The 24,482-nt window shown below is 34.0% G+C and overlaps 1 protein-coding gene across 6 annotated transcripts in view; it reads left to right on the plus strand.

Annotated features, from left to right (window-relative positions):
- Window positions 1-24,482, plus strand: part of SLIT2 (slit guidance ligand 2) — a 246,971-nt gene that overhangs the window by 180,862 nt on the left and 41,627 nt on the right. For 4 of the 6 annotated variants that reach the window (XM_072335340.1, XM_072335335.1, XM_072335337.1 and 1 more), the window contains exons 13-22: window positions 1,201-1,344; window positions 1,472-1,635; window positions 2,381-2,404; window positions 5,970-6,120; window positions 12,162-12,236; window positions 15,208-15,351; window positions 17,198-17,341; window positions 18,016-18,182; window positions 19,028-19,160; window positions 22,249-22,317. In XM_072335340.1, coding sequence (XP_072191441.1) covers window positions 1,201-1,344; window positions 1,472-1,635; window positions 2,381-2,404; window positions 5,970-6,120; window positions 12,162-12,236; window positions 15,208-15,351; window positions 17,198-17,341; window positions 18,016-18,182; window positions 19,028-19,160; window positions 22,249-22,317 — 1,215 coding nt within the window. The remainder of the gene's footprint in view (window positions 1-1,200; window positions 1,345-1,471; window positions 1,636-2,380; window positions 2,405-5,969; window positions 6,121-12,161; window positions 12,237-15,207; window positions 15,352-17,197; window positions 17,342-18,015; window positions 18,183-19,027; window positions 19,161-22,248; window positions 22,318-24,482) is intronic. The other 2 variants (XM_072335336.1, XM_072335339.1) reach the window with 1 other exon arrangement.

Raw genomic sequence — 24,482 nt, forward strand, 5'->3', positions numbered from 1 at the left:
TGTGCAGTAGTTGTACTATATGCGGGAACTGTGAAATAGGCCATGAAACAGCGGTAGAGCTTTTGGAAAATATTGTCCCAGAATCACTGCCTTGTCAATTTGAAAGCTGGTGAATTTTGTAAATGGCTTCTTCTCACTAAACTGAAAGCATTTACTGTCTTGATTGTATAGCTAGGGATTGGCTAAATGTCAGTAATTAAAAACTCATTGAAAATGGCAAAGGAAATCCAAGTTCTAGGACCACCTAGAGTTCCATATTTTGATTTTAGTCACTAACTAGTATTGTAATGGGATTTTTATTTCATTTAAAGAGAATTTATTTAAGAAAACTTATTTCAGATTTTGGAATAAAAAAGAGAGAAATTTCTAAAGTTATGTTTATTCTCTATGAAGAAAACATCCATAGTTTGATATATTCAGCATAGACAATACTTTTCAATCTAAGTAAATTTCTACTTGTGTGGTGAAATTTTTATCAAAGCACTGGTTTTAAAATCCACCATTCCACCAATAAAATCCACCATTTCCATCAATAGGAAAAAATAAACATATATTATTTAGAAAAATGCGACCAGTTGAATGACAAAATTATTTTAGTTTCAAAAGCATGAGGGAATTGGTTTAGATTGGCTTGTTTATTTTATCTTTAGAAGTCAGGGAAATGCAGGGAAGAAAAGGTTCCCTTTGTGGATGAAGAAGGTTCCAGACAGATTTGGATATGTTCCATGCCACCAGTTTTTACTACAACTCTGTTAATGCGGCAGCATGCTGATTAGTAACATATAATTAAAAGTGCCACTGCACATCTCTTCCAGCTAATGAACACAGTGTTCAGTTCCTTTTCTGTTTGTTTGTTTATTGGCAAAAGGAACAAGTTTTCCTTGTAGATACTTGATTTTTTAAGCTTGTTTCTTTGCACAGAAAAGTACCACACGCGTAAGTTCTACGAGCACACACAAGGAGTGTGATTTTGGCTGAATAAACTCACCCAAGGGTGTAGGTATTCTGAAATAATTTCACAGCACCTAAATAAGGTTTTCCACTTTGCTGAAATGCTTTATATATCTATCAATTAGCATTTGTTCATACATAGCTTGTTGTGATTTTAAAATGAGTACAAATTTTACATGTGAAAAACATCAAAGTTGCAGTGACACTGAACAAACTCTTTTGATTTTATGGTTATCCTCCATTAAACAGATTATTAAATGCCAACAAGATCAATTGCCTGCGAGTTGATGCGTTTCAAGATCTGCACAACTTGAATCTCCTATCTTTGTATGACAACAAGCTTCAGACCATTGCAAAAGGCACCTTTTCACCTCTACGTGCAATTCAGACCTTGTACGTATGCTTTTATTTATGTTCATCTTTGGTATGATTTCTTATTCTACAATGCACTAAAAATACCAGAAACTGCTGAGACTAAAAGGAAATAATGTGTGAAATTATCTTTTTTCCTCCATGAAAGGCATTTGGCTCAGAACCCATTTATCTGTGACTGCCATCTGAAGTGGCTGGCGGATTATCTTCATACAAACCCCATTGAGACCAGTGGTGCCCGCTGCACCAGCCCCCGCCGTCTGGCAAACAAAAGGATCGGCCAGATCAAAAGCAAGAAATTCCGCTGCTCAGGTAATTTTCTTAGTTCAGCTGCTGTTTTTCTTTTATTGGCAAAAACAGTGGTTATAGAAGTTCTAATGAAGGCAGCTGGCTCTCTACAGAATTATTAAATATTGCAGAATCTCTTTTATATCTTCAGCTGAAGTCATGGAAGTCATAGACGATTGGAACGTTACTACAGTTAATATGCTTGGCACTCTTTCTGAGTAGCATTAAGTCTAACAAAAGAAATGCAGTATATAATACTTGAGAATGAAATGCTGAAGTTATTTGCTACAAGTATCACTGACATAAATCATTTTGTAGAATTTCTACAAGGCTCTGGAGTACATGAAAGATCTAAAAATTTCTAGCTAAATATGGAAATACGACATAGTCCTTTTATACAGGGAGCTTACCTCAGACTGAAATTTACTGTTTTCTTTTTCTAATCTTACTCCATTTCCTACTTACATTTCTCTAAATCCTTAACTTTTGTCATATGGTATCCAGCTGTTCCAGGTGCATTTCACATTCTACAATTTATTCAGTCTCAAGTGCAAATACCAGATGAGAACTGTTTGTTATCCATGTTTTGGATACATTTATGACTATTCACACTTTGTTGTTTATCACCTCTTGTTGTGAATACACATTTTTTCATTTAGTTAACTCTAGTCCATACTTACTCTAATAAAACTCATTCTTTGCTTGCTGACATTCAGGTGCATCTTCTATTTTTTTTTTTTTTTTTTTTTTTTTTTTTGTCTCTATTTAGCTAAAGAACAGTATTTCATTCCAGGTAGGTTTGGCTCTGCAGTAAGATTGACTAACTGCAGATACTCTTCCCTTTTCCCCAAAAAAGCAAAGTTTGTTATAGCTTTTAGGAAATGGATGCATGTTTATTAACAATAGTGAATACCTGTAGCTAGACATAGTTTTCTTTTTAGATTACTAGTAGTTCTGTTTTCTGGATAAGAGCTTAGCATGCAGCTCCATTTATGTTTTTGTCTCACAAATTTGCACACAACCTACCAAAATACCTTTACTTAAATTATGTAGAAGGCTGCATATGCTAGCTGATGTTTCAATTGATGCTTTTATTTGTCGCCTACCTTATCTGTTCTGCTACTACTGTTTTTAAAATGTAGCTCCTGAGCTGCTTTTAAATACAGGAAAACCTACTTCTGTCAAAGAGCTACTACAGCTTAAAACAGACCTTACAAATGACTGTTTTCTTGCCTTGCTTTCATGCTTTACACTGTCTTCAGCTACTGCTTGCTCACCCTCCTCATGTTTGCCAAATCACAGTGGAATGCTTGGAAAAGAAAGCTGATATTCATTAAAGGCATTCTGTGGTCACACACATACAATGAATCAGAAATGCTTTCCCTAAAAGAAAACATGACTTTCCAGTTGGGTTGAAATAGTAGTTTATACACTGCATTCAGCTACAATGAGTCTATGATATTTTCAGGAAAGAGTCACTTTGTTGGCCCTAGCTCTTTGAAATATGTTTCTTTATTCATTTTACCTTGCTTGTTAGGAGTGTGCACTGATTTCTTGATAGAAAAAAGCAATGATGCACTTGCATTATTTTCCTAATAGATTACAAATAGTTGTTCAGCAAAATAAACAAATGAATAATGAATCTAATGATAAATTGCAGTAAGTTATATATGAGCAGGGTTTTCTGCCATAGCATAATATCCAGAAAAAATGTCTACAATAATTGATTATGACACCAGTGCACTTGTTCTTTCAGGTATTACAGATGTATAGTTATTCTTCAGAGTCTGAAATACTGATTTATTGATTAGTCTTTATCTTTTAAGCTGGTGTGCTAGCTCTTCTCCTAATGCTATGTGAAGTGCTACTTAAATTTGCAGCAACCATGTGAGTTCTTCATGCACTCATACTAACATGTTGATTAGAATATTAAGAAAACTTAAATAAAAAATAAGAGAGTCATTTGTCAGCATTGGCAGCCATGAAAATGTGTTTTAAAGCAGTATAAAACAGAGGTGGGTTCGGTTTCTCAAACCTGTAGTTACCACTAAATTTCATAATGAGTAGAACAGCTGTATTCCTGCCACGGAATGACTTCTACACAACTTTGCCAGCACAACTTTTGTCTCTGAGTTACTGTTTTCTTGCCAGCAAATGTCTTCACGGCTTGTTTATACTATGGCCACACATGCAGCTTAGATTTGTTTATGTACTCTGTAAAAATGCTTTTCCTGCAAAAAAAAAAAAAAAGAAGAGAAAGAACAAAATTAATCAAAAAGTGCTACAGATTTGCTTCTTGAAATACAGCTTGCGTGCTTTCTCTTTCCATCAGGTTATCAGGGAGATGCTGCATGAAACTCTTCTAATTGTTGAAGATCTTATCCCTGAACATTTTAGTTTTTTGTTTTGTTTTGTTTTGTTTTTTACTTTGAACTACTAACAGCGATTCATTCTGGAAACAGGAGGGAAAAAATGTATTTGTAGCTTTGCTCATAAGTAATAAGAAGTGCTCAAAATACTTATTTATGCTTCATTAAATACTGTAAAAAAGGTTTAAATTTCCTCCAAAGTCAACTATAATTTCTACATTTGTTTTAAAATGTCATTGGGAGATATTATTCTGCAGGTACTAAGAATTCTTAATAGAATTTCACTATATTAATCTGAAAAACTAAAGGCTAAATAAGTATTAAAGCAGGAATTTGAGAAGAAATAGTTTGTCTGCTAGCTCATAGAAATATTCCAATCAGTTAAATCATGTGTTACTCAACATTTCTGAATGCTAGACGGAATAACAAATGATGACGGATTTTTTCCTCTCATGAGGTATCTGTTTCTCCCATGTTCCTTTGGTTTATTAAGTATTTTAAGTGGCATAGCATGTATGTACGTTCAAAGGAGCATAACAGCTTCTAATGAACACATTTAAAATAATGAAGAATAATGCATGGGAGATACTGTGTTTCCATATGAAATTTCTAATTAACCTCAATCTTTCTTCATTTTTTTAATGCCACTTAAAATGAATTATTCTTTCTCTCTGTTGAAGGTGGTATCCCTTAGCAACATGCTCTAATCAAACTAAGTTTGAGTTTGGGAACATATCAACTTAATTCATGTTTTTGTCTTAATTGGGATTACTCTGTCTTTCTTTCCTTCTTGGCTATCTTTACTTTTGCAGGAGTTCACCATTTTGGCTGTAAGTAAATTCAGTGTCTGAGCTAAATCACAATGTACCTCCCAGCCCTGACGCACCTTCTACTAGTCTCAGTCTTTTCACCTTTGTCCGAGAAGAACCCACAGGTCCTTTCAGCTTCTCTTTGTTTTCTTTGTCACCCACCCTCAGTTTCTTACTGGATGTTTTCTCCTGATATGTTTAGGATGTTTTCTTTGACTGACTCTGGGAAATGGTGGAGGAACCTTTCAATGTGGTTCTTTTCTTTTTTTTTTTTTTTTTTTTTTCTCGTTTGTGTGTGAATTGTGAATTATATAACTTGTGACAGTAATACTGTTACTGTGGCACTGGACATTCAGTAAAAAGAATGCCATGTCATGTAAGCAAGTATTAAACTTCAAATGCTTCTATAACTTATACCTGCTCCTTCCTCTTTCCCCTCGCTGTTACCCTTGGCCTAATGGATGCAGTTTTGATAATGTAGCGAGATTTTCTGTTGTGCTTGATCTAACCATGTGGTTGTGAGGTATGAGTAAAACATGGTTCTGTCAAGCACCATGGAACGTCACGCAGCTTTCTACAGCATGGCATGCTGCTGAGGCTTAAGTCAGGATCACACATTTTCTTAAAATTAAAGCTGAATATAGGGCTTTCAATCTTACATGTTCAAGATGATGTGGAGGGTTGGGACTGAAAAAAAAAAAAAAAAGAAAAAAAAGAAAAAAAGAAAGAAAAAAAAATCACAGAGGTTAATGAAGTCCTGTCAACAATACAAATTTGTAGCTCGAGAAAGAGAAATGGTGGCATTTAGGATCTATTTATTCTTGCTACAGAGAAATAAAATAAATTCTAAAAGAATCAGTGGCATTTGTGTGATTAGCTGTAAACAATGCTAGATCAGCTGACAACACAATCAGCAGAAAGTACAGCTGTGAAAAGCTCGAGTTAATGTTATCCTGTTATGTGAAGTTGGTCACAGTTTCTTTTTCCAGCATATCTAAGCCCTTATATTTAACCCTCTCTTGAAGCCCCTGTGTCTGTTGAGTATCACAGAATTTATCATACATTTCCCAAGTTGCCCACCTGTTACCTGCATTGCAGATATCTTTTCAACCTTCGCACAAGAAGCAAATCTTATACTTTATTGACTCAGCATCTGTATTTTGACTTCGCTCTTCCACAGGCACTGAAGATTACAGATCCAAATTAAGTGGAGACTGCTTTGCAGATTTGGCTTGCCCTGAGAAATGTCGCTGTGAAGGGACCACAGTGGACTGCTCCAATCAGAAACTCAACAAAATTCCTGATCACATTCCACAGTACACAGCAGAGTTGTAAGTTGAACCCACAGAGCATTATTTGCTTATGGAAAAATTACCTAAAATTTTCAAATACAAAACAATAGCTTCTATTTTTCAATAACAGAAATCATATGTGACCTCTATGATACACTATATGCTAATTAAAAATATTTGTGCACCATTTTGGTGCCATTAAGCCTTAAACATTATGATTTAAAAAAAGGCAAATATTCTACCCTGCCAGTTCTCCAGTACATGAACTACCCATGTAGACTTTTTGGAAAGACAGTAGGATTTATTTTGTCTTCTGTTTTGAGTACAAGATCAAGTAGGACATCCAGTACCTAAAGGTCTGTCTTAAAAGCACTACCTAAGTGTTAAATTAAACAGCTGACTGTTGTTATGCAAAGCTCACATCATTATATGTCAGGCAGGAGACCAGAGGAAGATAAAGTCGATGAGACAGAGTTGGATTAAGATGAGATAATAATGTAATGATTTGAGATGAGCAGAAAAGATGACACAGATTATTACTTGCCTAATAAGTGCCATATGGGGAAGATCTGTAGGCATTACAGCTGACATAGTATTCAAGAGGGGATTGAAAGATAAAATTAAGACAGCTTTACAAGTTTTTCCCATGCGAAAAAGATGGTGTAGAAGAAAATGCAGAGATGCATGAAGAATCAACAGAAAAACATGAGGCAAAAGTGACCACCACTGGCAGAGCCAAGAAAGGAGTAAATAGCTGTTTTTCTTGGGAGACTTAGTATAAAGAGCAAGACAGAGCAATAACGTGCAAAAGACAGACTTTGATTTAACATAGTAAAGTGGGAACAGATATATGGAGATGTAAGTGATGTGATCAAGTTGTGAACCACAGGGGTGAGATGAGCAAAATATGGCAGATATCTTAAAAGGCAGTCTTCAACTGGGAGCAAAGCAATGGTATAGCATTGACTAATGAGACTCCAGTTAGGGATATTGAATGTCTGAATGGGAAAAAAGAATTTGACGTGTTGCATAAATTGAGATGGAGATTTCTGTATGAACTGGGAAAAAAACTTCAACTCAGTGATGTCATAATTACAAATCTAAGTGGCAGTTCTGGTTGTTACTAGTAGGATAGCAAATTGAAAATAAAAGGTAGCATATGTCATAAAAGCAAAGTTCAGTTTTTGGCAATGTTTAAGCTGTTGTTTGTACAGTAAAGTCCAAATAAAATTCATATGATGTTATGCTATAATATTCTGAGATAAAAATGCTTCAATTGAAGAATAATGGGTAGCAGGTTAGACTATAGGAGGAGTACACAAAGTAATTGATGTTAAAATTAGAGTTACTGAGACAAGAGAGATGAGAGTTAGAGTTGCTGAAGCAACTAGAATGCATTGTCCTGATTCTTAACAGAATGCATCTTTAATTCTCTCTTCTCTGAAGAAATTATACTCTTAATATAGTATTTTGGTCATTGATTTCCCTACTCCTTTATTTACATGTGGCATTTAAACTCTAGAGAGTTTTCTTTCCATAATTATAATTTATACATATTAAATTGAGAAGAAATAATGAAATTTATCAAGCCTCATCTGCTGTGTATCCTAAGCTCTCAAATTGCAGTCAACAAAAAAAAAAAAAATAATAATAAAAAAATAAAAAAAAAAAATCCATGTTTTGCTAAAAGATAATTCATTTTTGGTTACTGCACTACTTTCAAAAAAGCATTCAATCTCATTTGAAAGTATCAGTGGATTAAAAATGAACCATCTCCCTAAGAATGTTACAGAATTCAATCATTCCCATTAATCTGAGTTAAAATCTTTTAAAATGAGAACATTACTTTCAGATAGAATCTGTCTCTATTCAGTTTTCATCATTGCTTCTTTTACAATTTTTTGCTGATACAGAGCTCTTTTCTATCTGTTCTTTATTCATGTCTTACCAGTCTTAAACTTTAACAGGCACTTCTCAACTTTCTTCATGATAAACTGTAAAGGTAAAGCTTCAACTCTTTCAATGCAAGAGAACTTTCAACAGCCTTGAAAGTATTTTAGAAAGGTAGTGAAAGTATTTCTGCACCTCTGAAAATCCAACTGCCATAGCTTCTGGTATTTGCCTTGCTGATACTTACAATTTCTCCTTCTTTCCTCCTGTAGTCTCTTGCTTTTGATGCATTGGAACAAAGATTGCTCTGCTTGGGACTTGAGCCTAGTTCTAGGGTGACTGTGATTTCCTGCTTGCTTAGTGACATGTATGAAAAGAACAGCTAATTAGCCTTTCTTTACTTTTACCCACCAAATATGCGTTAAAGGTACTTAGAGCCAAATGACATTAACGCTTCTCTAACACTGAAGAAAAAGTCTAGATTATTCTCTGCAGGGTATTCCTTACAGCTGAGACATTTGGAGCTTAGAAATAAAGATCAAAAGTGGAGAAATTTTGAGATTTCTTTAGATTTCTCTGGTAAATATTTATTTTTCTCAAATTATTAGTCTGGAGATATCTGTAGCCCAGAAGTCTGTGAAACTAACAGGAAAGCTGTAACCTTCAAGAGAACTTTTGTCCTGTGGTTTTCTCTCTGTAGATGGTATAAGGAACAAAATAAGTATTTTCTGAAAAATGCATCTTCTTCACGGTATCATAATATTCAACATGAAATTTAATGGAATAAAGATGCTGAACTACTTATATCTCCATCATACTAGAGCTAACAAAATGAAAGCTCCAGTGTTAAATATTGCTCTAGTCTAGAGTTCAATAAAATATCTAATGCTTTTTTAAATCTGTTTTTAAAATGATATCCTGAAAATAATTTATTCTTTCTCTGCTAACATCAACTGACAACTTTGGTGTTTCAGTTCAACAAATGGCAGGTAGCAACAGCAAAGTATTCTGTAAAGGAGCTTGAAGACATTTTTTCTTATCCCAGGTTCTCCTACCAGCTTATTTGCTTACCTGAGATGGCTAGAGTATTGATTTTGCAGATTACAGCATTAAAAAATGTTGCTTCAAAAAACTCAGAGTATTTTATTGTAAAAATATCTATAAATATATCTGAAAATAATAATATAGTTTAAGACAGATACTTAATTACAAAAGGTGAAAAAATGCTTAAATGAGCCAAGTGCAATCTGTTTCTAGTTTGTTTGCTTGTAATCTTTCAAAAAAACATTCAAAGACCTATCTAATCTACCACTGAAGTATTTGAGATAAAATACTAGTCTGTTAAAGAGTCCCAGAAATCAGCTATTTTTCAAACAGCATACCAATATGCAAGAAAACTCATGAAACATTTGATAAATCATTCAAACCAGAGTTTCCAGGAGAAACTCTAAACAAAATGAATTTTAGTACAGTATGTTCCATTTTTATTTTATTTTTTAATGTGCAATATATGATAACGTATCAATTCCTAACAAGATAGGCTTCAAAACGTAAAGCATTCCATAATATCACTGAAGATCATAGCCTTACAAAAGGACTCAGGTCTTGTACCGGAATATGCATTAACAGAACAAGAGAATACATTAAATAAAACTGAAAAGTAAATGTTTAGACGTGATCATCAAATGCTTTTTTGTTTGCTTTTATGTTTGGAAAATGACATTTTAGTAATTTTTTATAAATAAACCAGAATCAGGTATTTCTAAGGTCATTTTCATGAAGCGGCAGATAAGAACTTTCATTATTATCTGTATAATTGAAGTGCACTGGGCTCCAGAAGGGAGATGCCATTGGTGTGGTAATTCTCTAATCATCTGTTATAAGTTTTATTTCTGTGTATGTGGTATCACTTACCTATCAATAGAACAAAAACTAATTGCACGCATATTTAATAATTCTAGACCTAAAGCCAGCAATCTCCAGCCATCAAAATGCCATATGGTCATTCTTCTGACCACAAAACCATAGTTTGTAACTCCTGATGTTTTTTGTGGATCTGTCCTCAGTGATGATGCATGTTTTGTGGTATCATCATATGCATAAGGTCAAATAGAATATGTGATTTGTGTTATAGTTTAACCATAAACAGTACTGTTCAACCTGTGTTTCTTTTCTATCACAGTAAACTATAATGAAACTTATTAAAAACTTAGAATCTTCAGAGCACATGGAGAGTTCTGAAAATTTGCTCTGTAGTATCAAAAGCACACTAGGACTATTTTAAATAAAAGAAATGAAGTACAGTAAATAGGACTGTTTAGCAATACAAATACAACATTGAGGAATATGTAAGTGGTAATTGAAAAGTCTATGGTGGTGTTACGCACTGTAAAACTGAATGAGTCCTACTGGGCACTCCAAATTTCATTTTGGGATGTATGTACAGGCATGGTACATGAAATAATTGTTTTCCAGTATATAACAATAACAAAATATTAGCTGGAGTGCTGTATTATGAATTTCAGTTTAAAAGATGAATATTGATCACCTGGAAAAAAAATTAAGGAGAAAAATAATAATCAAGAAACAATGATATATGAAGGAAAGCTAAAAGGGTTTGAATGCATTTGTGTGAAGGAAGATTTGGAGACAAACAGAATGAATTATCTGTAATATGTAAAGGTTTGCTACATGTAGATAGAAATTTCATTTTTAGTGGAGTTAAAATTTTTCACAATAGAGCAAAGATTTCTTAAAATTAATAGATGTCTTCACAAATAGATAATTCTACTAGATGATATAGCACTTAAAATATTTGAATATGCCAGCTCTTACTGAGTGTTTGGTATTTCACTTTCGAGACACGGGGAAAAAAAAGGCTATTTACAATGATGATGGAACTTCGTTAGATAGCATTAATTCATCCAGCTGACTTTTAGAGGCGGTAACTTTTTTTTAAAATTGAAGTCCTTTCTACTTCAGTACAATATACAAACGTCAAAAAAAAATTTCCTGTCTTTTCTGTTTGTATCCATGCTGTAGTACTGCCACACCTTCAGGTTTACAGCCTTAATTTCCCTTCTGGCTATCATTGAGTGTGGGCAGGAAGGAACGACGAACAAGCAGCTTTGTCTTAATTTTGAAGGATTTTTTTTCTTTTTTTTCTTTTTTTCTTCTTTTCTTTTTTTTTCTTTTTTTTTCTTTTTTTTTTTTTTTGTCTTTTCTTGCAGTAATGTAATTCAGAAAGCATTCTTGTTTTAGAATTATGATGAATTCCATTTTACAGTGATATTTCATCTCTTCATTCATCTCTTTTCCTTCCTATTTAAGCTTTTTAAATATAAGCTGCATAGACATGCTTCCTTAATAAGATTCTTCCAATAAAACATATACAGTGTCTAAGACTAATAATTCAGGAGAGGAAATAAGGGACAGTGGGTCAGGGCACATATTTTTTTAGATAGATGTCCCCTAACCTAGCAGTTGCTAAATGTACGCTGTACAGTGAAGGAGTCTTGATACCTGGGCAGGAAAGATAAAAATCCAAGTGACTTTTCAGGCTAGTATCTGCTACTTACTGCACTTTCATAGTGCTACAAAACAACAATTAATGTTCTCTTGCACAATTTGTGTGTTACGTTTAGTAGTCTGAAGAACCATGGCCAAGGAAATGTTTTTAAATTCTGAATGTCTACACATTGTGTTTCAGTTGCTATTCCAGAGAAGCACTGAGAATAAAGTAATTATTACATTCTTGCAAATAGTGTTCTGTGAGCACCTCCAGATGTCTGGCAAACTCCACCTGTTATCCTTTAAAGAACAGTAAACTAATCTTCTATCGTTTATATGTACTTCTTAAAGATTTTTATTTATAGATTGCCATGGAAGTATTCCATAGCTACATTACTGTTTTTCTTCTCCTAAAAGAAAATTTAAAACATCTTATATTTCTCTTCAGTTTTAGCTGTATGCTACTTTGTAATCTGTATTTGATTCCATCTGTCTTATTTATGCTTAATTTTAACCAATGAGAATTAGAATTAGAAATATGATTATATGTTGAATTGTTCTTCAGGTACCAGTACTAAACAAGCCATTCAGTTCAACCATTCTGAAAAGCTACCTTAGTCTGGAACTTTCTGTACCAATGCTTGAATATTTTTTTCTGAAATTGATGTCATTTCTTGTAGGCGACTCAATAACAATGAATTTTCAGTCCTGGAAGCTACCGGGATCTTTAAGAAGCTTCCACAACTGCGAAAAATGTAAGTACCACTTCAACGATCTTGTCTATTTCAATATCACATTGCATTAGTGCTGTCTTTCTTCACCTTTGATAGTTTACGTCTATTGAAGTTTCAATATAATCTAATGAAAAAATCAATAATGGGTTTTTATCAGTCATTGAGGTAGATCAAATCCATCTCTCTGGGACTAAGCAACCCAGTAACAGCTTCTCCTGGTGCATAGCTCCAGAAGCTCTGCTGCGTGGTGCTGCCAGCTGGTCTGTTGTGCAGCCACAGCAGGGAACTTGAGCATAAGCCACTCAAAAATGGTTCCAGTTACTTTTTGTAACTTCCTGTACTACTTACTCTAGGCAGTTTTGCCTCTTTCAGCACATTCAAGGCATGCCTTTGATTCTGTGCTTCATTAAACTATCATTAGATGAGGGGAATATCAAAATTAAATGACTGAAGAAAAAAACAATGGAGAGGTTTCATAGTCCATTTTCATAGTTGACATTTTAAGGGTTGTGTGTAATCTTAACAATTGTAGATGTTAATAAACCTATGAAAAGCTTTTCTTTCACTTTAGGCATTTGGCAGACATTCAAGAGCAGATCATTTAGTTGCTTAGTGGCTCTGTGCTCAACATTTTCAAGATTTAATCCAGGCATAAATACTAAGTGGAGAAAAATGCAAGCCAAAATTAATGAAAATGAAGCACTGCTTTATTAAATGCAGTCACCAAGTTACTAACACTTGTAAAAATTTAGTTGTGCTACCAGTGACTAAAAACTCAAGGTGAGCAATAGTATTGAATAAACTACTTGTTAGTCTCACCCAGATGTGACCTGGCAGCTGTCATGATCATAATTGGTTAAGTACTTACTGCTGATTTTTGAGACTTTTTTTTTTTCTTTTGACTTATCCACCTGAGTATGCCTTGCTAAGTTGGGTCTGGGCTGAGGTACTTATGAGAAGGAATACAGGAATGACTGACACAGAACTATATTGGGTCTACAGAGTAGATATCCAGTTTTCTTCATTCCTCAAGGCTCGTAGATTAGCACTTTTCACAGCTGTGAAATACTTAAAGTAGCATTCAAACACACACACATATCAATTCTTCATATTTAAGAAGAATGGAGAGCAGGAAATGGACTGACAGTAATTAGATCTTTTCAGGCTATAAAGCTAGATTAGTCAACATCTCATGCTACCTAAATCTCATTTGCTGCTGTTTAGTTGAGGAAGAGGTGTTCAAGACAAAAGAAAAAGTCAGAATATTAATCAGTGCAGCTGTCTGCTGAACCCCTTAAGAGCTTTGAAATCTGTATAACTGAGGAGGAAAGAAATAGGAAAATGTTACAGAAAAGTTAACATTTTATTAGTATTCCATAACTTTTTAATACAGCTAACCATTGTTAAAATATTCAATTCAGAGAATGCATAAGTTTGAATGCAAAGCAGTGAAGTGTTGGAGAGACATCAGTAAGAGTGAATTCTGTATTTGCATGAAGTTCATATTTCTTCTGCAAGTTCAAATAGGTGCAAAGGTCGTTCTGCACAAATGACATTGAAGAATTGAGACCTAAATGTTTAATTGATTTGATGGTTCATAAGTAATAAAGCAAACGTATCATTGATTAGCCATGCAGCATTAGTCCTTAAAATAACCTTTGAAATATCCTTTAAAATGCGTGGTAGATGGAGTAATGACCATGTTATGCCACAAACAAGGGGGATTTTAGGAAACTGAGAGCCTGACATATGTAAGTCAATTGAGAAGAGAATAATGAATTTCTTTCTTCCAGTCGTGCAGCAACTTACAGGAGACTTAGTTTCACCTTGAAACTATGTGAAAGTGATAATTATATCCTTCATCACAGGCAAGGTATATGAGAAATTACATCTAGGCTAGAGGTGAGCGTCAGCAGTCAGACAAAGCCACACATCTCCTTTTTTTCTATGTCTTGAGTGATAGAACCAGTTCATACTGGCAAGTTTATGAATTTTTACTATAACCAATTCTGTGTTTCTCATGATAAATTAAAATAATTCTCTTGTAGAAGTTGCACCAAATAATGTTTGGTTTCCTTTCCAACATCATTAATTCTATTAAGTACAAACTTTTTAGCTTCATTATATTTCAGAATTTCTCAGAGCATGTTTAAGAGCTCTGTAAAAATCACTAGTGAATTGTGACACTATCTAGCACGTAGATAAATACTTAATGTTCTGAACGAGATACAAGTGTAGTAAGTATAAACAGACTTACTTGAAAAACAAGACAAGAATAGAATGAAAAATCTTTTCAAAATGTGTATCCTTGTGTATGCACATTTTTGTATATGTAGTACAGATACTTTCCATTTGGGATGTAGTTTCCTTATTTAAACAAAAAACCACAAACAGTAAAATATTTTGGCAGTATCTTAGAATATTTTCCCACATTTTGATCAGTTTTATGTGTGAATTGCAAATAATTGAATTATATATCTTGTTTCTAAAACCTTATTTTTTACTAATGCCAAAAATGATCATTTATTGTTTGCATTCACACATTTCATTTTCATATGTTGCTGTTTATACTATTTTCTTACATCTGTGTCTGTTGAAATGTAATAAAGAAATCAGAGTAGTTAGATGTGCAAATTCTTGTACAGTACCACTTCATCATTAATTCATCTAATAATGCTAGAAGGACAAGAGACAGAAGATGTATTTCACAAGATTGGTATTCTTTTTGTTATGAAAAGAAATTTTTGTCAGGCAACAGCATGTGCTGGGCAATTGCAAAGAATTTCCAAAAACTTCTGTAAAAATCTTTACTTGTGTACTCAGCAGGACATTAACTTTTGTTTTTTCCAGCTCAAAGTGGAGCAGTATGTTCATTGCTTTTACACAGAAACTCAATATCTTGAAATCTACTTAGTATTTAATATTTAGTAGTTCATTTGGGGTATTTTTTTCTTGTTTCTGTTTTTCTCTTGTTTCTGTTAATGTGTAATAGAAACCTGAGCAATAACAAGATTACAGATATTGAAGAAGGTGCATTTGATGGAGCCTCTGGTGTCAATGAACTATTGCTCACTAGCAATCGTTTGGAAACTGTTAGAGACAAAATGTTCAAAGGACTGGAAAGTCTTAAAACACTGTAAGTATAATCATTAGGGTGTTCTTATTTCTTCTTTTCCTGTTTTTTTTTTTGTTTGTTTGTTTGTTTGTTTGTTGTTTTTTTTTAAGCAATATTCTATTTGTCGTAAAAACTTTGATTTTGGATTAGTTGTGGATTACTCAAGTATATATTTGGCCTTTTTCCTATTTCACAGAAAGGTTCTGAGAAAGAATATGAAGTTTTTAATAATTGATATAATGTAGCTGACGTTCTTCATTGTGATTATTAGACTACAGAAATTATGTTCCATCTTAAATGATGAAGCAGTTGAGAATAGTAAACATCCAGCTGTGGAAACAGAAATGGGAATAATCATCTGCTTGAGAGCAACAGAATTTTGCATTGGAATTATATAATTTACATAATGGAATCTGATTCAATCCAACTCAATCATCGGGTATTTTGCTAGAGGAAAAAATGATTCTGGGGGATATTGAAATGTGGGAAATGATTCTCTACTAACTAATTTTAATGTCATTTCAACAGAGAACAGAGGAGCAAAAGTACTATCGCTTAAACTTATTCCATTCTTTCCACGAAGGTAGTTTAAAAAAATGATGTTTATAAAGTCTCCAGCTTCTTGGCATTCTTCAGCATTAATCCTTTTGATCAGCAGCCCAGAGCCAACATAAATGGTCTCTGGGGCTTCAGCTGTCTGAAGATATTGGGCATTTTTAATTTTTAATACATCAGACCTATAATTTACAATATTTCATTTAAAGCTGATAAATTTGTTGGAAGCAGCTAGACCACAGTGTAGAAGAATATTATTTATTTGTTGAAGAGCAAGTAGGAAAGCAGGAAACTTCAAAGCTCCTGTTTTTTCTAAGAGAAATATAGGAGATTTTAAAGTAGGTGTTTCATGCTTTATTTCTGTAATTTTCACTAAGTCTTAGAGTCATTCCAAGGAAGAGTCTGGGTAGCTTGATTTCTTTCATTTGGAAGATTTGAGAATGTAGTAGAAGTTCTTTCTGTGTTTTATCCTATGAAAATATAGTTTGGAAGGGATCTCAGGAGGCCAACCTGGTGCAGACTTCTGCTCAACGTAAACAGTTGTACTGGAGTTGCCTAGGCTTGGAAGCTCAGAGTGGGAAATATGGACTGCTGTGTGTGTCTGATTCAGAGGATTTCAGTTGTTTTAATTTATTGTTGATTACTGATTCTCTTACTGAAAGAAAAAAGCAAAATTATTAAGGAAATAGCCTCTTGCAATGGCAAAACAACTCAGGTGCCAGGCAATGTGGTTCCTGTAGCTGTAGCAGTTCCTTCAACACACACTTTATGGCCTCTGCTTGGGCAGCAGTTTAGCTCTGGCCCCTGCTCTCACACTACTTCTGCTCCAGGCCATGCTCCAGGAAATGCTCCTTTGGCTGCAGTCCCTAACTGATCTGCTGCTCAGCGCAATCCCTTCTACTCCATGGAGGTCTTCTCAACTTCACATCTCTTCCCTCCTCCTGCTACAGCAGGAATTGCTTCTTTTCACCCCACACTTCTGTTATTTTAAATTCACAGGCTCTCTCAACTCATCTGATCACATCAGAGGCACTGCAGCCTCCTCTTTGTGGTCTGGTTTTTGGCCACAGCAGGCTGATTGGCATGCAGCAATCCTTGACCTCTCCTCATTGAGCCCAACTCTTCACCTAGTTTAGTTGAAACACTTGCAGGTACATTATTTTTAACTTTAGTCTCACTTCCAGATTGCACACAGGATATGTTAGGTGGTCTGTGTTATTTGAAATTCATTTAGATGTCAGTACTAAAACAAAGCATTACTGAGTGCTTTGACCAGCCATAAGCTGGAAAATGCTAAACTTTATTTCATCAGGATGCTGAGGAGCAACCGTGTGAGCTGTGTGGGGAACGACAGCTTCACAGGCCTGAGCTCTGTCCGCCTGCTCTCATTGTATGACAACCAGATCACCACTGTGGCACCTGGCTCCTTTGATACCCTTCATTCGCTCTCTACATTGTGAGTCACATTTGTGTCTGTTTTTAAATGCAGTGCATATGAAGGAAAATTGGGTGAGAAGCTGCCATTCAGTTTACTGAAGAAATGCTTCCCGTGGGTAGCATCCTTCAGGAACTTACTTAAACTCCATTTTATGTAAAAAGTGACACTTCTGCACTGAGTGACTATTTGTGCGTATTAAGAATGGCATGTTTATAAATAATGGAATTTGTTGATATGTTTTTGCTGAAGTTAAGAGATGCAAAAGTACTGAGAATTCTAGAAGTAATTTCATTTTTATAACTGGCATGTAATCAACTTAGCTGTCACTTTAGATAGGAAACTTATTCTGTGGAGCAAATAAAAGATGGAAATCTTGAGATGACTAATGGAATAGCTGTTGTCAGGTTAGAGCTAATAATGTAAAGTAATCAGCCTTCATCTTTATATGAGATTATTGTATAATTGGTACAGTGTGGCTTGACAACTAGTTAAGTCTTTGACAGTTTTAAATTATTTCTAAATGAGCTCTATTAGGAATCACTATGTAGAGCCTAAATTATAGCTTCTAACTGTGGTTTGTACATACTGTTGTTTATAAGAACTGTATTGAAGCTTAGCTTTTTGAAAATGGAATACTTAGAACGAAAAAAAAAAGTACTGTTATAAGAGGTGAACTTTCATGTGGTTCTCAGAAACCTCTTGGCCAATCCCTTCAACTGCAACTGCCATCTTGCATGGCTTGGAGATTGGCTAAGGAAGAAACGCATTGTGACGGGAAACCCTCGCTGTCAGAAACCTTACTTCCTCAAAGAGATTCCTATCCAGGATGTGGCAATTCAGGATTTTACGTGTGATGATGGTAAGAAAGTTTATATTTTAAACTTCACAACTTCAGCTTTCATATGGATAGTTTCATGGGGCACAAAGTAATGTTCTTAAAATTGAGAAACAGTATTCTTTAAATCACCTAATGAGTTTCCTATTCATTTACTTTGTCAGTTTAAAAGCCTTTCTCACATTTTTAGATAATTAGCAAGCATATGGCTATAGTATATATAGTTACAGAAGTTTTTCCACTTAAGTTCTGTAATGTAATTATAATTTAGAGATAACACAAAGTAAATTGATTAAATGCTGTAGTTCAAATGAGAATATTTTCAAATGCTGATGCTCAAATCAAGCACTCCTTCAGATTGCTTGGTCTGCTGTTGTGATGTTTTTCTCAGTTTCTGACTTCCAGAATTTCAGAATTCCCTTTAATACTTAAAGAATTAACGGGTATCTTGCATCTCTCTTATGTGCGCTTCCACATATTGAATTATTAGCTTGTTAGTTTTCAAAACTGTATCTTTTCTTTAAAGGGACTCTATTTATTTTAAGCAACTTGCTTATTTTGATAATCAGCATACACATATTGCTTTATAATACTTTATTTTAAGTTGCATTCTTTCTTTAATGTTTTGGTTTTTTTCCAAACAATAACATTTTTATCTGGTAATCTAGTAAAATGGCATTGTACTAAATAAAGTGTTACTTGAAATGTAAATTCTTGGAACAGTGAAATGACAAAATTTTCCATTCATGGAGATATCATAATCCAAAAATCTCATTTTTATTTATGGGAATTACATGTAGGATGTTGTAACTAATCTTCAAATGTTATTTGCATAGCAATCTTAGCATCTGTTTGCTTTTGTTAACCAGGAAATGATGACAATAGCTGCTCTCCACTGTCCCGCTGTCCTGCAGAATGTACTTGTCTAGACACAGTTGTTCGCTGCAGCAACAAAGGCCTAAAAGCTTTGCCTAAAGGCATCCCAAAAGATGTAACTGAACTGTAAGTGGCGCACTTTTTCCCTTTCATAAAAATCAGTGTCAGATATATGGTGTCAGATTCAACAATAAGGGGAGCATGGAAGAATTTGCTTTAGGAAATTGGTTGAAATTTATTGATATACTGCATAAACCAAAGTTATGTTTGAAGTAGCAATGCATGCTACATCTCAAAGCACTCTAAAAATCCTCTGTTGCTGTAAGGCTTTAAAAATTTATATATAGAGAATTGTAATCACTCTTGGATTTTTTAACTCCTGCAAGTAAACAGCGTGTGTCACTGAATATGATTATAAATGGATTAAATTGTAGGGAAAAGTGAATCTTAGTAATCCGTGAACACAAATCTAAGTAGGAAGGAATTAAGTTCAGTTATACTCAAAAGCCAAAAAAAAGGAGATTTAGCTTAGATTTTAGGAGGACGTTATTCACTTGGAGGGTGGTAACGCACTGGAACAGGCTGCCAAAGAAGGATGTGGATGCCCCATCCCTGGATGCATTCAAAGCCAGGCTGGATGTGGCTCTGGGCAGCCTGATTTTGTGACTGGCAACCCTGCAAATAGCAGAGGGGCTGAAACTAGATGATCTTTAAGGTCCTTTTCACCCCAGGCCATGCTATGATTCTGTGAATAAAAGGAAGCAGTCTATTAATATGTTTGTATATTTTCATGTTAAATATTTTCTAATATTTCTAAAAGACTCGTTTTAATAGCTATGAAGTGAGATTTTTTATATAGGCAGTCATAAAACCTGGAACATTTTATTACTCTGGATGAGTTTTTATAGGAGGAAAATGGTAAATATTGCATTTTAGGCAAAGTTATAACTTGAATATGCAGATGGACAATAAAGCTGATATAAAAAATGTTTGCTACCTCTTATATTGTTTGAAGATAATAACTGAATAATTACTAGATGAGTCAGTCTCCCATTATCAAGGAGAAAATATAAACCTTAATGTTAGATTCATTATCTATTTTGAATCTTGATTGTATAGATTGAAAAGCTAAAAGAAATAGTTGGAAATTATTGACAAGAAGAAAATTTAGTTATATTCTTGAATTACAAATGGCAAATGTTTAATATTAAATTACTAATGTTTTGCAGTGACTAACATAATACTTCAGAAGACATCGTAATTGTGTTTTAAGTTACTAAAAGCTTTATTGTTTTATCTTCTCCTATTAAAGGTCAGAATGTGAAATTTCCACCACTAATTGCTCAAGAAAAATTATTAAGAAGTCAAATTATCATACAGTTGTGCAAACACACGTAGCTGTATTAGTTTGTGCTTGGGGTTTTTTTCTTTGTTTGTTTGTTTTTCATAAAGGAAGATGACTTAATTTAATATAGCTTGGCCTAATAAAACACAGTTTCACAATTTCCAGGTATCAGTGAAATACTTTTGGAAGTGCAAGCAGAACTCTGACTATGAAAATTCATTTGTGTATAATTTTGTAAGCTTTAATTATTACCTAAGCATGCAATTTAGCATATTTCTCAAAAGCATAATGGAAGCAGTTCCTGTTATCATTTGCACACTGATTGATTATTCTTTTTGATTACCATGAACAACCCATCATATGTTTTATAAAATATTTCAATAGTTGCTTCTTTTGAACAAACAGGAGTTCTTGTCCACCAAACAGATACTTGTAGTATCTCAGTTCCAATGAAACTAAAACAACATGTCATAATTCATCTGCCTAATAAAAGAATTTCATCAGAGTATGTACTCCTTAAAAAGTACAAAAGTATTTTTTGTTTTTTTTGTTTTTTTTTCTGTATATGAACTTGTGCTCCATCAGTGGGGTGGGCAGGAGAGGAGGGTGTGGAGAAAGGCTTATTGATCAGATTAAGATGGTTAATGAATTACTAGGTTTAAAAGAAATACATGTATTTCAGCCCATCCATAAAGTAAAAAATAAAAATAAAATAAAAATGTTTTCAAAGATGTTGCAGCATGCTTCAAGGCATTAAGCTCAGAATCCTTCTAAGAATATTTGTAGCCAAGGCTGCTCTTATCTTAAATGGGTTTTAAACATTTGTGTTGCTGAATATCTTCTTTGTATAGAGATAATAAGGGTATCACTTTTACTTGAGATCCAGAAGAGTAAAGCAGTATCACCATATTGCCACCATCAGCAAGTCATTTAAACCATTTAACATCCTTAACTCTAAGGATGAGCAAGTGAGCAAGTTTGTTATTGAGAATTATGAACATGAAAGAAGAAAAATGTCATTCAGGCTCTGTAAACCTACAAAGAGGAAGGCAATAAGTCTAACTTTTCTAGTGAAAGGTGACTTATTACTGTCTTCCGTCCATAACATACTGCTTAAGAACTGTCTCGTGATATATATTGTATGATACATCATGAGATATGGGAAGAAATTAGAGAAGATGATCAGAATTACAGTCATGAGAAATGAATTTGCTCATATTCAGAATTGATATCAATTCTTGCTGTTTCTACATTAAAGCACTACCTCTGAAATGTCAGGTCATGTTTATTCTTTACTGTGAGAGTGCTGAGACACTGGAGTAGGTTGCCCAGGGAAGTTGTGGAGGCCCCATCCCTGAAAGCATTCAAGGCCAGGCTGGATGAGGCTTTGAATAACCTGGTCTAGAGGGAGGTGTCCCTGCCTGTAGCAGGGGAATTGGAACTAGATGGTCTTAAAGGTCCCTTCCAACCCAAACCATTCTGTGATTCTGTGATTCTTTTTTATGGCTTGTGTCTAGTCCACTCTTAACATGATTTGTGTAAGTCATATTTACTTTTCACCAGTAGGTGTGTCTGAAATGGAGATGATAACTCCATTTAAGCATTTAAGTTAAAAAAAAATAATAATAATAATAATGCTATGGTAACTACTATTACTTCATAATCTTCAAAGTATCTCATACTGTAGTGTTTACATCTTAGGCTCCAGGAACCCTAGAAAACATTATTTATACACAAGACTTCTTGTAAAATGACAATATTATGTATTCACTAAAAACTTTCTTTATTGTTGGATTCTGAGGTTAGTAAACAAAGATGCTATCATTTAATGAAAAAAATAATGCTGTATATTTTATTTTTCCATTTTAGATATTTGGATGGAAACCAGTTTACTCTTGTTCCTAGAGAACTCTCCAACTACAAACATTTAACACTTATGTAAGTAGCTTTAAAACAATGTGCTCTACTCAGATGAAAACAAAATCAAAAAATTTCCTACTTCATTATACTTGGTTTTATTTTTAGAATAGAAAAAGAAAAAAAGAAACATATCTTTTAGTAAACATAACACTCAAATACATCTTGTAATGGAGAGTTTTATATTCCACTGATCACATGCATCATATGATATACTCAGTCCCAGAAACTGGGATGTTTCATCCCAGTGATTACAGTAAATAAAGTACATTTACAGTAAATAAAGTATTAAACTAGAAAAGTTATAAGATTTTTTAAAATATGCTAAGGTATTTCAATATTTTGTTACATAGCTCCATAAAGGCATTATAAACTTTCTGTGGTATGCTTTATGGGGAATAGCAGGAGTAGCGCATACTACAGTTGTAACACTTGAATGTAAACTCATCTATTTGTCCAATCATATACAGCTTAGTAGATGGTTCTAGAGCTGATATAGAACTTCATACTACCAACTCTGTGATGCACTCTGATTTAAGGCAAATCACAAACTGCTCTGAAATTTATTACTTCTACTTCATGAAGGATTTGAATACAGTTTCCATACTTTGGAAGAGTAAAATGGGAGAAACAGGAAGGCTGTCAGTGTAAATGTAATTGTCTTTGTTAGCACTATAAAAATTTGTACCAGCTGAATTTGCACTGCATAACATTCGGAAAGTACTTTGCGGTTTCAGTGTAATCAGTGAAAAAAGTAACAAAATCAAGAAGAAACAAAATCCTTTGAATTTCTTTTCGACTGATTTTAGAGCACTGCTGCTAAAATTGAAAATGGTTTGGCATTCAAAACCAAGAACTTTATTTCCTTTACTTACCTAATGCTCTATAAAGGTGGCTGTGCTCACAAATTTAGAAGAGATGCTTTCAAAACTTTTTATATTTTACAAATAGCGTCAGAAAAAAAAAAATCCTGCAATATTCTTAAATGTATGTAGGTCAGTCTGAAAGGAATACCTCCTGCTTATTTCCATGGAAGCTGAACAAATACAAAAAGCTCAGTAACATTAATTGATAGAGCAAATTCTCTACAACAAAACACCAGCATCAACTGCATTTTTGTCAGTGTTGAACAAGAGCCTGCACATTTTGCTCATCTGTACCAGCAGAGGTGACTCACTGTTGCCACAGCTGAAATGCACCACCACCACAACCTTACTGTGCTCACGTCCACATTTGGTCTCCATAAACGTTCAGCAAGCATCAGTGAGTGTCGATGGCTGTAATGTTTTATATACCAAGGAATTTAGAGACACACCTTTGCTTCATCAACACTTCCATGACAATTGCCATTTTGTCAGACTGCTCCTTTGCAACAAAGTGTAGCAGAATATTGGTAGGAAGGTTCAAGCACTACTTCCATACGAGCAACATCCACCTCATACATCATGAGTCAATATAATAAAATATAATCACTTTTGGAGCAGCCCTCACATACAATGTAGACCTTTTAGGAAGCCTCTATTGATTGCATAGGGAAGTTAAATAAGATCTAAATCAAAGCACACAGAAAACAAATGTTGGAATTTCAGTGCATAGAAGCAAACATGTAGATTGAACTGTATGTATTAATAGTGTCATTGGAGAAAAGATATATGACTGGAGATAAAGTTAATTAAAGTAACAATAACAAGGCTTCTGACACAAACGTTAGGTACTCCTGATACAAGTTGGATAAACATAGCCAGAAATTATATAACTTTACCTCTTTGCTGGAAAATACACATGGACTATTTAGTGGACATCTGTAATACAAGAGTTTATAGCTGAGCAGAAAATAAAACACACATTGTTATTTCCATTTATCAGACTTGTGAGGATACATTATTGTTATCTCTTATGATTGTATCCTCAGCTGTTCTGAATTTGAGAATGTTCCTCAGCTGTGTTTGGAAGATCAAAATACTCTGCATAATTCTTCTGTGGCCAAACAAGGAATTACTTATGACCATGTTGAGATCCAGACTTACACAGACAATTGTTTATTTCTATCTTCCTTCTCATGTAAATAGATTGCACTGTTATACATAGCTAGAATGTTTGCTATTATGAATCAGTTGTCTTACATGCTTTCTTGAAATTTCAAATGGAGAAATATATGTACTGCATACCTATTTAACAGTCAAATT

Source organism: Excalfactoria chinensis, chromosome 4 (genome assembly GCF_039878825.1).
Source record: "Excalfactoria chinensis isolate bCotChi1 chromosome 4, bCotChi1.hap2, whole genome shotgun sequence".
Taxonomy (NCBI): domain Eukaryota; kingdom Metazoa; phylum Chordata; class Aves; order Galliformes; family Phasianidae; genus Excalfactoria; species Excalfactoria chinensis.